This window comes from Poeciliopsis prolifica, unplaced genomic scaffold (assembly GCF_027474105.1).
Source record: "Poeciliopsis prolifica strain line A6 unplaced genomic scaffold, Auburn_PproV2 SCAFFOLD004, whole genome shotgun sequence".
NCBI classification, from domain to species: Eukaryota; Metazoa; Chordata; class Actinopteri; order Cyprinodontiformes; family Poeciliidae; genus Poeciliopsis; species Poeciliopsis prolifica.
Genome location: NW_026562379.1, coordinates 3,504,623 through 3,520,916, shown reverse-complemented (window position 1 = coordinate 3,520,916; position 16,294 = coordinate 3,504,623). Strand labels below are relative to the sequence as shown.

The window sequence follows — 16,294 nt, the reverse complement described above, 5'->3', positions numbered from 1 at the left end:
TCCCCTGGTTTAACAAGCCGCAGATTTAGCCCCATCGATCTGTTAAAACCGAATGAAAGCGCCCTGCGGCTCATGCTCAGCGCTGCTGTGTTGGAAGAGTGATGATGGGAAATAGAAAAACTGATCCCAGAAAACAAAAACAATGGAGATGACAACAGAGGCACAAACATTGTTTATTTGGGATCTTGCAGATCCTGCTGTGCTGATGTTCTAACTCTGAGCCGAGTTGTTTATTGCTGCCTCGGACCAGACACTTTCAGGGGGATTTGTGAACCTTTAGCTGCGTGTCATGACACCTGTCATCACATCAGGATCCCACTCATTGAGCTCCAGCAACAATGCCTTGCAATGGGGTATAAATTTCATACCCAAGACGTTTTCTACATGTTATGACATTAACCACAAAATGTGATTTTGGAGGACTTTATATGATGGAGTAATATAAAGTAGCACATAGCGGAGAAGCAGGATACATGGTTTTCGTTGTTGCGAATATAAAATGGAAACATGTGACATGCATTTGCATTCAGGCCTCCTTTTACTCTCACACTCTTAAATAAAATGCAATGCAGCAAATTGCTTTTAAAAAGTAGAGTTTACCTGAGTTTATTTTGATCTTTATAAATAGTGGTTCTCTGGTATCTTTTCTGAATGGTACACATAATAAAGCTTAGTGCACATCATAGTGGAAATGCTAATTCCCCATATTATTCTTTTCTGTTTTTTTTTGTGACTGTATAACTAACACTGCAGAACCTCCTATGGGACATGTAGGATTTTTTTTCATTTGCAATCCTTCACAATACTTTTATGTTCCCTCGCAAAATGATTTACTTAACAGTTCATGTGACGTAATTGAATACCTAGGTTTAAGCCTTTCTTACGGTGGCCGTCGTATTTTCTGCTTTAATATAAGTTTATCGTCAGGTTTTCCCATGTTAACATCTCTTTGTGAAATATCTGAAATTTCACAAACTCATAATATAAACAGAAACTTTCCGTAAGTAGGAGAGAAAGAAAGAAAAAAAATACATCCAAACTTTGTAGGCTATTTCTGAGTTACTATCATGGGGTAATAAGTTATCTGACAGTTTTGTGTTGGTCCTAATGATTTAAAGGGCTGTTTCCATCTCAACCTTTCACAAAAGGACATAAACATGCAGTGCATAAATTGAAAAAAAATTTCCACCATTGAGTTAATAATACACACGTTTTTACTGTGTATAGATTTGAAATTTGAGATTGGCATTTGTGACTGTATACAATATAGACTAGTAAATTTTGCAGTGAGAACATTGCGAGGGAACGCAAAGCGTAATGCAAGGTAATGCAAAAGTTTTGCAAGGTAACAAAAAGAAAAGTTTTCCTAATGTCCCCTACTGGATTCTGTACAACACAAATCCAATTTCATTTCTTCCTTTCTTCTTTTTTTTGTTTGTTTAAATCAGACCTCGGTCACTTTCATATTAGTTGGAAATTGGCTCCATATCAAATCTTTATTAAAACTGCCTCCTCAATTTTTCTAAAACTCTTCAGTTGAGTTGTCCCTTTCTTCCTTCAGGGCTACATGCGTCCTCTGAAACAACCAGACGGCAGCTCCATTGTGGACCCCCTGCTGGTGGACGAGATGTTTTACCAGATCCCAGAGATCCTGGAGCATCATGAACAGTTCTTGGAGCAGGTTGCAGGCTGTGTCAGCCAATGGCACGACAGGCAGACGGTTGGACACCTCCTCATCCATTCAGTAAGTGGAACTAAAAGCTATGGGTGAGAAGTTTAAATTGAATGGGTTTATATTTCCTGGATTTAAGCATGAATAAGCTGACTGATCATCAGTGTTTCTTGCGCCTTACCCACATAGTGTGAGCAATGAGCATCCAAGTTGCTCAGCTATGATCTCATCTGTCAGCAGCATAGTGTCCCAGCATTTCTATAGCTTGTCCAAATCTTTTGCAGAAATGCCATATTGACAAGTATCATAGAGAAATGCCTGTTATATTACAGCCCACGGAAATAGAAAGCCGTGGATTACCGATTAAAAGTTCCCAGAGACTTCAATCAACCTAAAATCTCAGTAATTAGCTTCAGCTGCATTAATTCTACAGGAGCTGCTTGAGCTTCACCCAACTGAGGCATCTGTGATTTCATTTTCAGCAATTATAGCGTTATGCTTGCTAAAGACACGTACTTAAATTGCAAGCAGGATTTGCTGATTTTATCAGTGTAATTAGATGCTATTTCAACTTAGTATCAACATATTTACCAAGGAGAGCCAGCCAACGTGGAGGATGCTGTTGATTTGTTTATGTAGGACATTTACTAAACCTGCATAAAACTGTGTGTTAGTTTGGTTAATGTATATTTGTCTGTCAAAATTCACACAGCATTCAATTTCTGTAATGAATATTTAAAGTCTGGCGGCTAGGACAAATGCATGTTTAAACTGGATGTAACCCTGAAAAGACAAACAATTCTTTCAACAAGGAGAAGCTAGAATAAAGAGGGGCGGACCACATGTGGCAATATTTCAGGACTGTGTTTTTTTCTAGAGACTGCTCTGTGCCCCTTTTTAAAATTTCCCATGACCTAATGATGGCTCTAGACCTAGATGATAAACAAACACTGCTCCAAACGGTCAACGTCAGTCTAAATGTTAGCTTTGCTCTTTGAAAAAGGCAGGAAGAAAGAGAAATTCTGAGCAAGCAAGCAGAAATGCATTATGTTATAGACAAATTTATAGTTTCTGCATTCGATTTCCCCACTTCTTAAACCTGAAGTGATTATAAAGCCTTGATAAATTCAATTAAAAGCAACATAGGAACATTTTACCATTTACATGTGAAATTTATTCTATAAACACTCATCTTTTCTTCTTGGTTCTCAAAAATTTTTCATAGTTTTTCATGTAAAACTGCAGCTACATGGAGAAATAGTCTCTATAGCTGGAAGTTGGTGGTGGTGGTGTTTCTCCCCCACTAACAGGCACTGTTGCGTCACCTTTTTCCCTGCGCGCACCACCTTCCCCCGACTATCTGAACGGAAGCGGCTGCAGCATGCAGCAGGCCTCGTTGGCGCAGTAGGCAGCGCGTCAGTCTCATAATCTGAAGGTCGTGAGTTCGAGCCTCACACGGGGCAGGTTCCTTTTGTTTCACTTACGACAGCAGTCATTTTCGTTTTGCTGGTGCGGTCTGCCTTTGTGTCTCTGTTAGAATCAGCTTTGTCAGAAAACGTGCTGTGAAATGTCTTCACATAGTTTGATAGTAATCCTTTAATTATTTCAGATAATTTACATTGCAAATCCTTAGAAACGTAGGCACATTCTGTATTTCAATGTACATGTTTAAGTAATTCAAAGTCTCTTTGAAGCTGCTCTTGAATGAAGCCATAAACTTTTCCCTAACTTGTAATTTAAAAATAAACTTGTTCTTGTGCATAAACTACGCTTTAAAAACTAACACTTGCATATTGATATAACAAAAGCACACAGCCCCAGACATGTTTTGAATTTGAAAGTCAGTGCTTAAAAAGATTTTTTTTTTCTAGACCGTATTAAGTGTGCAAACATCAGGGGATTAAAAAGTTAAACACAAGGCATTGTGTTATGGACTCTCTGGCAGTGCAGTTTTAATCTTCTTGTTAACATTTAGACAAGTGGACACTCTTAATTAAAGCTAAGTAAAGATCAGAGGGAACTATACTTAGAGGAAAAAAAAATCTACTGGAAAGAACTTCACCTTTTTACCTCATGTGTCCTCCACAACTCAGGCTTTTGTTTTGACGTTGCTTGTGAGTTCCCAAAGTCAGAGAATGAACAAAATAAAGAAGGGAGGGATTTGGGCATGAAAGGTTGGGAGCAGAAAATCTGAGATAATTAGGAAAATGTCATGTTTGATAGACTGACAAAAATCTGTTTACTCAGTAATGGGTTTAAAAACCAGCTCCCTCCATACCTTCCCCTTCTGTTTAGATTTGTGCTACAATTTCATCTCTCCATCTCTCTTTCTCTCCCTGTTGGTCTTCAACCATTTGAGGGAAAATTAGGTCAGGCTGAGTCATCTGGGTTCATGTGTGTGATTGAAGGAGGCAGAAAAATACAAGACAAATAGATTGACTGAAGGATTGAGTTTTTTCTAAGAAACCTGGCAAATGTGACGTGTCTTAGATTTTCCCTGGTTTGTGTTTCCTGTAGCTGGTTGGAAGTATTACTAAAAACAAGAAGAGATTTTGAAAATTATATTTTTGATAAATAAGAACAATGGCTCTGCCTCTTGTCCGAAATGTTTCGCTTTAAATAGGCAGGGAAGAGGCAAGGCTGTAAAGATGGATGGATGGATGGATGGATGGATGGATGATGGATGGATGGATGGATGGATGGATGATGGATGGATGGATGGATGGATGGATGGATGGATGGATGGATGGATGGATGGATGGATGGATGGATGGATGGATGGATGGATGGATGGATGGATGGATGGATGGATGGATGGAGAACAAAGCTACCAGTTTGCTTTTGCAATATCAAAGAGCTAAATGTTAATTTTTAAAATGAATATTTTTAATTTTTATTTCCTTTAAAAATAGTTCACTTAAATCTCAGTTTGAGTTTTTTTGTTGAGGGAAAAAAGAAAGTAAACTTGTTTTTTGTTGCTTTGTTATGAGTACTGGGGATTTAATTTTGTTTTGTTTTACTTTTTTACACATTTATTGGTACAGAGATTAAATCTAAATGTCTGTGTCCTCGTTGTAAATTTAGCTCAAATTACCGCGTATTTCTTTCAAAGTTAAAACATCATTTTCAGGCTGATGTTCCTAAAGGGGTAATCAGTGTATTTTTTCTTCCTGTAGTTCTCCAGAGATGCTCTCGCTGATATGTATTCGGCATACATTGACAATTTTCTCAACGCTAAAGATGCAGTCAGGATTGCAAAGGAGGCCAAACCAGCATTTCACAAGTTTCTGGAGGTGAGTGTTTGACCAAGTTTCTGGTGTTTCTTTTACGCGCGTCAGCAGCTGCTCTTGTTTGTAGGACAATTTGTTCAAACTTTGAATTCTCTGCTTAGGCAATCAAACCCCTCATCTGAAATGTACTGTATGATAATTATTCAGTGCAACTATGTCAATAAGCAAGATTTTTGGGTTTTTTTTAAACCACATCTGCTCTGGCACTGCAGTCAAATTTGTGGACAATAGAACCAGTTCGCCATCTTGTGGTGAAGTTGTGAAGATCATCACAGATCAGATTTTAGGGAGTTTAAAATTGTAATACTTATGTTACCTGCAGTAGACCACCAGTCAAAGTGTCTTCAGAGAGATGGGGAGACTTCCTAAAAGTACCTCAAGCATGACTCTTTTCTTAAAACAGGTTTTATTTTCAGAAACAAGCTCAGCACTTCACCCAATCATTATTCCAACAATTATTCACATTGTCATAGTTTTTCTGGCCAACCAATATTTCTGCTACCTTTATTATGCTGCATGTAATGCCCTGGGTTGTCCTCCCATATTATCCCATTAAGAAATCAATTCAAGCTACTGTTATGGCCTGACTCATAGACCAAAACCAAAATATGGGAAGCAACACGCAGGTGTAACTTAGAATTAGATTTATTTTAATTAGATTTGGCTTGCAGGAGAAGATAAAAAGCGAGAGACTTCCAGGAAGTGGTGTGCCTTTTAGTCTTATACTGGCCAGCTGCCTCCAGTTCCAATCAACATCAATCTATCTGGAACTCTGAAACACAAACACATGAACCAGGAGGGAAGGCCTCAGTCCATTTCACCACTCACATGCTCTTTTTGTGTGTGTCGATCGTCTCTCTTCCTCTAACCCAAAAGCAAAACATGCGTGAGAACAAGGAGAAGCAGGCTCTGGGCGACCTGATGATCAAGCCGGTGCAGAGGATTCCTCGATACGAGCTGCTGGTTAAGGTAGCCACTTTGTCTTCGCTTCACAGCTAGAAGTGAGACTCCAGCTCCACTCGGGTAGCATAATGAGGGATTCATGTATTTTTTATTTTTTGTTGTTCTTGTTGCTTGTTCAAGGACTTGTTGAAGCACACGCCGGAGGATCATCCAGATCATCCGTTTCTGCTGGACGCACAGAAGAACATCAAACGACTGGCGGAGAAAATCAACAAGGGGCGTCGCTCCGCCGAGGAGGCGGAGAGGGAGGCCAGGGTTATCCAGGAGATCGAGGCTCACATAGAGGGAGTTGAACATGTGAGATGTGACTTTTACTGTTTATACATCTACCAACCTGAACAAGCACTGCATTGATTTAGCCCTTTTTTTTTTTAATTGCTGTTTTTTTTTTCTTTGACAGATTCTAAATCCACAGAGGAAATTCTTGAGGCAGGAAATAGTCATGGAGGCGGTAAGATTAATGTAGCAAACTCTTTTCTAATACGTTCAATGGTATCAAGCAGACATTACAAAAGGAATGTGGTTCAGATCACCGGAGCTGTTCCTGTCTTTCTGTAGAAGACTGTGGGGGGTAAGAAAGACCGATCCCTCTTCCTCTTCAGCGATCTGATCATCTGCACCACTCTCAAGAGGAAGTCTGGCTCGTTGAGGCGCAGCTCCATGAGCCTGTATGCAACAATCACGCACGCCATCACAGCACGTCTCTAAAGCCCACTGCCTCCTGGCGTCCAAAAAATGAATGCGACCTCTCTGTTTCAGATACTCTGCTGCCAGTGTGATAGATACCTCCAGCAAATACAAATTTTTGTGGAAACTTCCTTTAGAGGACGTGGAGGTGGTGAAAAGTATGATTTATTTTTTTTTTATTTATTTATTTGTAGTTTTTACCTTTGTGTTATTATATCAATTCACTGCATGCATGATGAAAATAAAAATAAACTTATAACCTAATGTTTGAATGTCTCTCATGTTTCTCCCAAAGGTTCTTCTCAGGCAACCAACAAAGAGAGCGTCCAGAAGATGATTACCCGTTTAGATGAGGATCTCAGCACTTTGGGTCACATCAGCAAACTATCAGAGACCCTTAGCTTCCCACATCAGGTACTCGCCACAAGCACATGTGTCTGTGCAGGTCTTGAATGGGAAAGTTTAGAAAAAAATAGTATTTGCTATTAGTTATTTCCAGCTCTGGAGGATGAACTAGAGAATCCAAAGACCTCAGTTGTATTTATGTATTTGCTTTTTTTAAAGGGGAAAAAAAGTTTTTTTTGTGGCCATAGGGGTGCGAACGCACGACCGGATAGTTGTAATTATTATTTTAATGCAACTGAGTACATTAAGCAAATCAGTATAAGATACTTAATAAAATTACATAAATAAATTATTAATAGAGCTCTAAATTTTCCAGATATAAAATAAGTGTTTACTCATAGATTTATCAGTTTTAATCATGCAAAACTCTGACTAACCTAATTCTCTACTAGGTTGCTCTAATGCTCTAAAATTTGGGACAAACATGTCAACCTCAACCTATTAATCATAAGGATGAGTGATTTTTTTTCTACTTTACTCAAGTTATAAGTTCTGTAAAATTCCAAAGGCAAATGTAAGATTTTTTTTAAGATTATAAACTCATAACAGTAAAAAAAAAAAAAAACAGACAAAGAAAACAATGCTACTTGTCTATGTTGTTCATTTGCATTACTTTTTTCATGCAATAATGGCTCAAAAAGAACTGAAAATTTCTTAAAATGCAAGTCTGGAATTTTGAAATTGGAAATTTGTCCAGACCTAGTGTATGTGTCCACATTACTAGTTTCCTCAATATTTTGTAGGATATTACAATCACCATGCATTCACCCTCTTCTTGCCAGTAACAAATTTGGCCAGCTGGTTGATCTCCAGCTGCCCTTCATGCCTTCACCTGTATTCTTAATTGTGTGACATAGCTAAACTCACACAATGTATGATTTCTGTAGATTTTTAAAAATTATATTTCTTACACAGCTTTCTTTTTTTTAACCGCATTAACCAATGGGTTTTTGTTTTGTGTTTTCTCTAAACTCCCTCATCTTTTCATTTGCTCCTCTCAGTCTCTAGATGAGGTCATAAAAGATCTGATGTCTTCGGTTCACAAAGAGCTCTCAGAGAAACAGTCTTTGGCCTTCAGCATGACTTTCTTGCCCACAAAACTGGAGTTCACAACAGCCTCCGCCGAGAGCACCTTCGTCTTTGAGTTCAGCTCGCCCGACGCCCGGTCGAGCTTCGAACAGGCCTTTGAGGATGCCAAGAAGAAGTTGGGTCAGTGAGAACGTGCATCGTGTGATCAAATAAATGCTGTCCTACAGGAAACGGGCTGAAGGGGATGAGATTCTTTTATCAAACATTTATGTCTACCTGTAGCTGAGAAGCTACATTTCCTTTCAATTTTGCAAAATCTAAGAAAACTTTACAGTTGAATTCTTGGGTTTCATCATGAATCAGAGCAGCCCAGCTCTACTTATGTTGTTAAAATCTTCCTGATTAGTTTTTGTGTGTGCTTTCAGCCATGAACAAGGACCAGTGGGACCCAGAATTCCTGAAGGCAATCCCTATTATGAAGACCCGCAGTGGGATGCAGGTGTGTTTCTGTTTCACACACAAAACAAACTATTCCTGTGTGTCTTTGTCCATGTTTGGATTTTGCTGATTTTGCTTGTGCCAAATAGTCAAATAATGAGTGAAAAGAAGAAAAAAAAACATGTTCTAAAAGAAAATGTATTTATGATTTGTTTGTTTTCTAGTTTTCGTGTGCCTCGCCCAGCCACAGCTGTCCTGACAGTGGCTGTGAGGTTTGGGTGTGTAACAGTGATGGATATGTAGGCCAGGTGAGAGGACATAGATAAAGATCACCTGATTACTAAGAGCAAAATCAATTTGCAGCCCTTTTGAGTGATGTGATATCTTCGCTCCAGGTCTGCTTGTTGAATATCAAAGATGAGCCCACGGTGGAGGCCTGCATCGCCGTCTGCTCGGCCAGGATCATTTGTATTGCTGTGGTTCCAGGACTCAAAGGAAGGTGGGTGCACAGTGAAAGGAGAAATGAGCAATAGTTTATTTTTCCTCATTGACATGTATACATTCAAAAATGTTCCGCCATCCTCTTATAACTGGTGTTAATATTAATGTTATGTTTCATGTTGTTAAAAACCAAGTAAAGTTTGGCGCATAAAATCTGGAATTTCTCAGTTTTACTGGACCTATGATTGACTTTGAGATTGAGCTTTTTAGCAATAAACTGGGTCTGGAGTGAAACAGAGAATAAAATAAAAATTTGTGGGATAAAACATGTCAGATCAGAAAACACAGAGATGTGTTCTTGAGGACGATACATGTTTGGTGATTTCGGGAAGTCAACTGCACTTTATTTTGCTAAAGGTATAGAGATCCGGCACACATTACTTGATGGAGCTGAAACATTTGATGAGTGTGATTGTAAAGCTTTCGCCATGCTGTCCTCTCAGGGATCGTGTGTCAGAACCTGCTCCGACCTCTGGGCCTCCCGCTCATCCACAGCAGCAGCTCAACATTTCCATCTCACCTTCGACCTTGGAGCTAACAGAGCAGCCGACAGGTTAGCTACTGCCACAAAACCCTCAAGTTTCTTAAGTCTGTTTGAATTATGTTTGTGTGGTTGGTGGGAATACTTCAAGATTTAAAATCTCCATCAATTTTAGCTTTCATAGCAGATCGCTGTCTGATGATTTGCTGTGTTGGTGCAATCGCCTTATGCAATCGCTTTGCTAACTTATTGCCCCTATTTCTTACAACGTGATCGAAATGTAGTTAACAAAAAGGCTTTCAAACTTGAGAGATTGTTTTCCTGCAACATCAACCAACTTATACATGATTGTTTTAAGAAATAAGCATCCAAAATTTGTCATTTGTGGACCATAAGATCGAATCAGATCTTTAATTTTTAATGATGTGATAAAGTAACATTTTTTGGATCTTTAAAACAACTTCAGTTGTAAAATAAAACAGCCTTCCTTCAGATTCTGGGCTTATCTTCTCCAGGACCGGGGGCGGAGCTTGTTCCCTTTGACAGCGATGACTCAGATGATGAAGATTCACCTAGTCCTTCTTCAACTTTGCAGAGTCAGGCCAGTCACTCCACAATATCGTCAAGCTACGGCAGTGAGTAATTGTCTCAGATTTAGCCAGTTAAACCACCAGATCTGCCAGTTCGTCGGACTTTACTCTGTTCATTTCCTGAAGACGACGAGGGTCTGAGCTCCAAGGACATGGCCACCGAGACCACCAGCAGCGAGGAGGAGCAGGAGTTCCCTATCCCGAGCTCCTATGGTGCTCCTGGGATGCTAGGAGTAGGCGGAGGGAGTCGCGCCCACACAGAGAGTCCAATGGACGGCCGGGCCATGCGCCGGTCCTCCAGGGGGTCATTCACCCGAGCGAGTCTGGAGGATCTGCTGAGTATTGATCCGGAGGCGTATCAGAGCTCTGTGTGGCTGGGCACAGAAGATGGATGGTAAGAAAATGAACTCTTTTCTTTTCTATTATTCCCAGCACATCCATCCAGCCATTGTCAGTACGTTAATATCCGTGCATTCAGGGCCACGTGCAGGCCAGTGCCTAAAGAAAGCGGCTGTTGGATGAGAGGCAGCCAACATCTTGAGAAGGTTTCTTGACTAATTGTAACATCTCTGTTTGCTTCAGCATACACGTGTACCAGTCCTCAGACAACATTCGAAACCGTAAAAACAGCATGAAAATGCAGCACTCGGCCTCCATCCTCTGTATATTGTAAGTCTGCCTTTTCACTTATGACCCATCACTCTTTAAAAATCTTTATATTTTGTTCTTTTTTTATTTGACCTTTAATTATACAGGTTGTCTCACTGAGATCCAAGATGTCAATTACAACGTAGAGTTGTTTTGATAAAAAGGAAAAGATAAAATTCTGTTTTACTGTTAGCTCAGAAACACATGAAGGTTGAGTCATTTGTAGCTTAAACTTGATGTTTTTCATTTCAACTTTGTTTTTTTTCCCCTCCAACATCAGGTACTTTGACAACAAAGTGTTTGTATCATTAGCAAATGGAGAGGTTATCGTCTATCAGAGAGAAGCAGGTGAGCTAACGACTAAAAATATTTGAAAAATGCATAATAGTTTCTTTTATATGGCATTTTTCATTTTGAACTCAATCTCCAGGTAGTTTCTGGGATCCTCAATCTTCCCAGATGTTAGTTCTTGGCACTCCTAGTAGTCCAGTTACCAAAATGGTTCCTGTTGGCGGGAAACTGTGGTGTGGCTCACAAAACAGAGTCCTTATCATCAACTCTACTACACTGGTGCAGGAGGTAAGCTTAGCAAAGCTCAAGATGAAGACTTTCCACATTACACAATGGCAAACGAGAGTAATGGAGATCTAGATCACTGGTTTTTCTTCCTCCTTTCCAGCACTGGTTCCAGGTCGGCACTGATAGCAATCGCTGTGTTACATGCATGGTGGCGTATGGTCAGGGTGTGTGGCTCTCGCTGCAGGGCAGTGCACAGGTCAGGCTGTATCACGCAGAGTCCTGGGAGAGCCTGACGGAGGTGGATGTGGCACCGGCTGTGCACAAAATGCTTGCAGGTGAGATCAGACAGTTTCTGAGCTTATACAGAGGGTTTTAGTTGTACACAGTGGCTTTCAAAAAGTGTTCATTCCTTTGAGCTTTTTTTTTCATGTTTGTTCACAGTACAACCATAATTTGTGATGCATTTTATTGAGATAGATTTTATGTGACTGTTGTAGGAGTGGAGAGGTTTAAAGCAGAGTGAAGTCATAAAACAATGTGACATCCAATGCTTTGAACATCTCACAGACCACTCATCAAAAAATGGCTTAAAAAAATCAATTTGACCCTCTGTCGTGATTTTTTTTATTATTTAACTTTTATTCAGGTGCAGATGCAATCATTAGACAGCACAAAGCTGCCTGTCTCAGGATCACCGCCTTGTTGGCCTGCAAGGATCTGCTGTGGATCGGAACCAGTGCAGGTGAGGACATTGAGTTTGTCTGGTTTAACTGCAGTGTCCTACAGTAGCACGATGCTAATGGAACAACAGCAACAGAAATACAACCTAAATCTGCACAAGAGAAAAATCAACATTACTGAAGTTGGATGTCCCCCCTCCTATCCCCTGCCCCACACACACAGCAATAAACTTTCTTGCATTGTATTGTGGTTTGCAAATTTACATTGAGAATTTAAATAGTAAATCTAACATTTCTGGCCTGCAGAATTTAAAGGCGATTTATTGTACGAATTCTAAGTTTGTGCTTTTGTTTAAGTTTTCAAATACAAGGACCTTAGGTGGTAGACCCTGATTTTCAAAGAGATTTAATCTTCTTCAGGAGTGGTCCTTACACTGGCGATCCCAACAGCGAGCATAGGAACTGGTGCCGGGACTCTTAAGTCTCCTCTGGTTCCAATCGGATCGGCTCATGGGCACACAGGGCATGTTCGGTTTCTCACTTCAATTGAGCTACCAGAAGGATTTGACATGAACTTCCCTCCAACAACAGCAGACTCCACAGGTACTTTCTTATTTTGGCAAAAAAATAAAAGTGAAATCCTTCACATTTACAGTGCTGTGAAAACAGTACTTTTTAAGTTTTTGTTTATCAAACAAAAATAACCCTAGTTTTTCTGGATCTAGGCAATCAGCCACCGAGCAGCAGCGTAGATGATGGGAGCCTCCAGAGGCGAGACTCCACGCACCGCAGAACCTCCACACACATCCCAGTGAAGACCAATCATCTCGTCATTTCTGGTGGAGATGGCTATGAGGACTTTAGGCTGACCAACAGCAGCGAAACCATCGGTCGAGATGACAGTACCAATCACCTACTGCTCTGGAGAGTCTGAGACTGACCGATCTCCCTCCAGCACCTTTAGGCATTGTTTTTTTTTTTTTTGCTCAATCCATCTGTCTCCATATGCTATGACACAACTCTGAGCTCCCTCCTGGATTCATGAATGAATACCACCACATCAAACTCTCAGCTTTTGTCGTCTTCCTGGCGGTGTGTGCATTTTTGCTCTTTTTTTGTCAAAAGAGATATAAGAAAGTCGAAGTTCCAAAAATAAACATGCACAGATGGACTTATTTTCAAACTGAGGACAAATAAAGAACTTACACAGGCGGATCTGGATTCTTCAGGGTGTCAGTGCACAAAATAGGAGGATTGAGTCATGTGATGTGATTAATAAGGCATTGCATTTTCTTTGAAATTTAGTATTTATGAACTTGAAATACTTCAGTCCATCGTTTCATCCGCAGATGAAGATCAGCTGTAACAATGTACATTAAATGTGACATAGTTCAGAATGGTAATTTGAAACTCTTACTTTATTTTAGTCAGATTTTTTCAGCTGAAATTTAATGCTAGCCTTAATATCAGATGTATTGTCAGATTTTTCTGATCCCAGTCAGGTGGTGATTATCTGTTTTCACAATGGCTAGTCATATTTGTGAAACTGCCAATGTCATCTTTCCTCCAGTAGAGGGAGCATTACAGTGAAACATTGCACACATATAAAGCACAGCCTTATTAAACAATAAAAAAAGACCATGATTTTTGCACATTTGGTTGGCTCAGTCAGTTTTACGTTTGCTCTCAGTTTACGCTTAAATTGTGTCCCACTGGGAAGTGAAATATAAGTGCATTCCTCCTTAACACAGTCATGCCAAAGCCTTGTATACGTTAAAGATCTTTTTTTTTTTGCCATGAAGTTTTGTCATGTCTGGACAGAGCCTCTCCACTGATGATGCTAAGCTACGGACGCAGAAATAGTTGTGTACAGTATTTATGCTTTTAATTTTAGCGCCTTCTTTTACCGCACTTAATTTATAGAAGATGTAGCCTTCAATTTTTTTCTGTTGGAAACCACGAATACAGACGCCCTGACCTGATTGTGAGGGTGAATTAAAACAAGTAGTTTAACTCCATTCCCTCATGGCCACAACAGTTCATAGTGCAGGGTTTGGACTAGACCAAAAATGATGTTTTTGCTGTAGGATAAATGTCCCACGGTTTTGCCTTGTGTAGTATCAGAGAGCAGCTTTTAGACTGCTTGATTACAGTCACTGATGCCTCTGTGTGTGCCAAATATGCTTCATAAGTGGCATTTCATGTCAGATCCATGTCATGTATAGGGTTTTTTTTTTTAATCTTACAACAAACCCCCTATCCAGAGGGACTTTTAGACCTGGTATTTACAAACAAGATAGTTTGTCAGTAGGACAAATGCTTAGTGCCTACGCATTTCTTCAGGAGGCTTAAAGGTTAAGGACATTACACACTAGTAAAAGTCACCTTGACTTCTTGTCCTTGCGCACGCTCTCATAGGTGTTAGCCTCAGGCTTTGGGGGTTAAGCGGTGATTGTCTTTGATCCCTCCAAGCCTTGAAAGCCTCATTGCACTTTATCAGCCATCTGGGCTCTTCACCTCAAGATTCTCACTTCCAATCACATCCACATTAAGCTCTTTCTCCCTGTGAAATAACTAAGAGAATCAGTTAACTGCTAACTAGCTTGTGAGCATCTGTTAGCATAGATGTGGATTAATTTCCTCAAGTGCATTTATTTAGGTAAGATGAATAAAAGGAGATGCCTCCCCCCCCACCCTTGTTTTCTGCCCACTTTGTTGGTTTATGAATTGGGCTAAGCTACGCTTACTACTCACATAGTTGTCTTCAATTTTACTGCTAACTTTTTTTTTTCATCCCCAGCGCAAATGATTACTTTCAAGAAGAATCCATAAAGCATTCCTAACTGTTGATGTAAGGTAAATATTTTTTTAAATATACACATTTTTGCTGGCTATAGGAGGTACAAATACTGTTGGTTTTTTTCAATGAACTCCACAAACAGGGTGGAGCTTGGTAGCAGAAAAAGCACTCAATGGTGGTAGCCTATTGTGTTTTCACGTCCTCTGACCAGAACTGTAGTTTTGGCTGATTTTTTGCATTGTGGTTGTAATAAATAATTTTAGTTGAATGTTTTTAAAAGGTTCAAATGAAAGGAGTTTATCGGAAGTAACACCTATCGTCGATAATTCCAGAAGAAGTAGACGGAAATGAGTGAAACGGATCTGCTAAGACTCCTTATGAAACGTTAGATCCTAAATATGAAGGTATGAGTATCATCATACTACTTTATATGTGACTAGGAGAAGAAGGCAAATGGTAGTAATCTGTATCATCCCAACTTTTCCATTAATCTCACTGAGATGTACGTGACAACATGTGAACTAAGTCGTATTGATGTAAATATTGGTATATATACTGCTTAATTTCTGTAAATAGTGCACTCACGGTCCTCAATTGTTGATATAAGTCATATGGCATATTTTTATATGTTTCTGTGAGGTTTGTCTCTATGTATTTCCCCCCTTAGTCCTCTGCATGCGCCTTCAGGCATAAAAAAACATTTGAACTGTCACAAGGAATAAAACATATTGCCCCTGACAAAAGAGGTGTAATAAACAGATTTCTGTTTGCGTGATGGCGTTGCATTTACAGTAGCTTCAAAATGTCTGCTTTGTTGCTTATTTCTGCAGGGGCGAAAAAAGAACATTAGTTTTTGCTCTGCTGACCTTCTGTTTTCTTCTGCCCCTGGTTGACAAATTGTCTTGGCTGCAGTCTATCAGAGTTTTTTCTTGTATGTAGCTGCTCTAGTTTTGTCACTTTGGTTCCTCTGTAAAATAAATCATTTCACTGGGGCCAGCTTGTGTTTGTGCTCTTAACTTACAGCTTTATCTGAATTCTTTATTCTTGGTAAGAAGTGAGAAAACTACTGAGAACAGTATTATGAGTATTTCCCTTTTGTAAATAATTTGTATTTTTAATACTTAGTATTGAAGATGCTTGTAATTCAAAAATAATGTACATCATCTGTCGAATCTTTCAAGACAAATAGTTGATCATCAATGAAAAGACATGTTTTGGCAATAACTATAGCTGTATTTCACATTGTTGTGTGAAAATTGTTTTACTCTGTGGCTCATTTATCAGTGTTACTCAGCAAAACATTTAAGCCCAATGACCCACAATAAATTGCTTTGTAACATTGCAGTCCAACAAACAGACATTCCTTCATGAAGACTCACACATGCTCACAACGGAGATCTGTGGGATGACTAACATGGCTGGAAAAACACCAGCACAAAGCTTCATCTGTCTCATCAAAATGAGCAACTGATACTGAAAATCATTCACCGGTAGAATTCTTTCATTGACCTATTTTCATATTTTAGAGTATTTCCAAGCCTGATCTATGTCACATGTTGCACTCAGACCACTGGACATATTTGGAACATTT

At 39.5% G+C, this 16,294-nt stretch overlaps 1 protein-coding gene and 1 non-coding gene across 2 annotated transcripts in view; both read left to right on the top strand.

Annotated features, from left to right (window-relative positions):
• LOC129359410 (rho guanine nucleotide exchange factor 17-like) overlaps nt 1-15,695 on the top strand; it is a 64,913-nt gene extending 49,218 nt beyond the window's left edge. Inside the window, exons 3-24 of the mRNA XM_055029026.1 lie at nt 1,562-1,744; nt 4,849-4,965; nt 5,839-5,931; nt 6,046-6,222; nt 6,326-6,376; nt 6,484-6,593; nt 6,685-6,770; nt 6,908-7,026; nt 8,019-8,226; nt 8,472-8,545; nt 8,709-8,792; nt 8,880-8,983; nt 9,429-9,538; nt 9,982-10,101; nt 10,183-10,450; nt 10,639-10,725; nt 10,985-11,052; nt 11,135-11,283; nt 11,384-11,558; nt 11,870-11,965; nt 12,324-12,506; nt 12,629-15,695. Of these exons, the coding sequence (XP_054885001.1) occupies nt 1,562-1,744; nt 4,849-4,965; nt 5,839-5,931; nt 6,046-6,222; nt 6,326-6,376; nt 6,484-6,593; nt 6,685-6,770; nt 6,908-7,026; nt 8,019-8,226; nt 8,472-8,545; nt 8,709-8,792; nt 8,880-8,983; nt 9,429-9,538; nt 9,982-10,101; nt 10,183-10,450; nt 10,639-10,725; nt 10,985-11,052; nt 11,135-11,283; nt 11,384-11,558; nt 11,870-11,965; nt 12,324-12,506; nt 12,629-12,837 (2,871 nt within the window). The 3' untranslated portion in view covers nt 12,838-15,695. The remainder of the gene's footprint in view (nt 1-1,561; nt 1,745-4,848; nt 4,966-5,838; nt 5,932-6,045; nt 6,223-6,325; nt 6,377-6,483; nt 6,594-6,684; nt 6,771-6,907; nt 7,027-8,018; nt 8,227-8,471; nt 8,546-8,708; nt 8,793-8,879; nt 8,984-9,428; nt 9,539-9,981; nt 10,102-10,182; nt 10,451-10,638; nt 10,726-10,984; nt 11,053-11,134; nt 11,284-11,383; nt 11,559-11,869; nt 11,966-12,323; nt 12,507-12,628) is intronic.
• Nucleotides 3,063-3,135, top strand: trnam-cau (transfer RNA methionine (anticodon CAU)). The gene has a single exon. It is a non-coding gene; the product is annotated as a tRNA-Met (tRNA).
• Nucleotides 15,696-16,294: the final 599 nt, after the last annotated feature.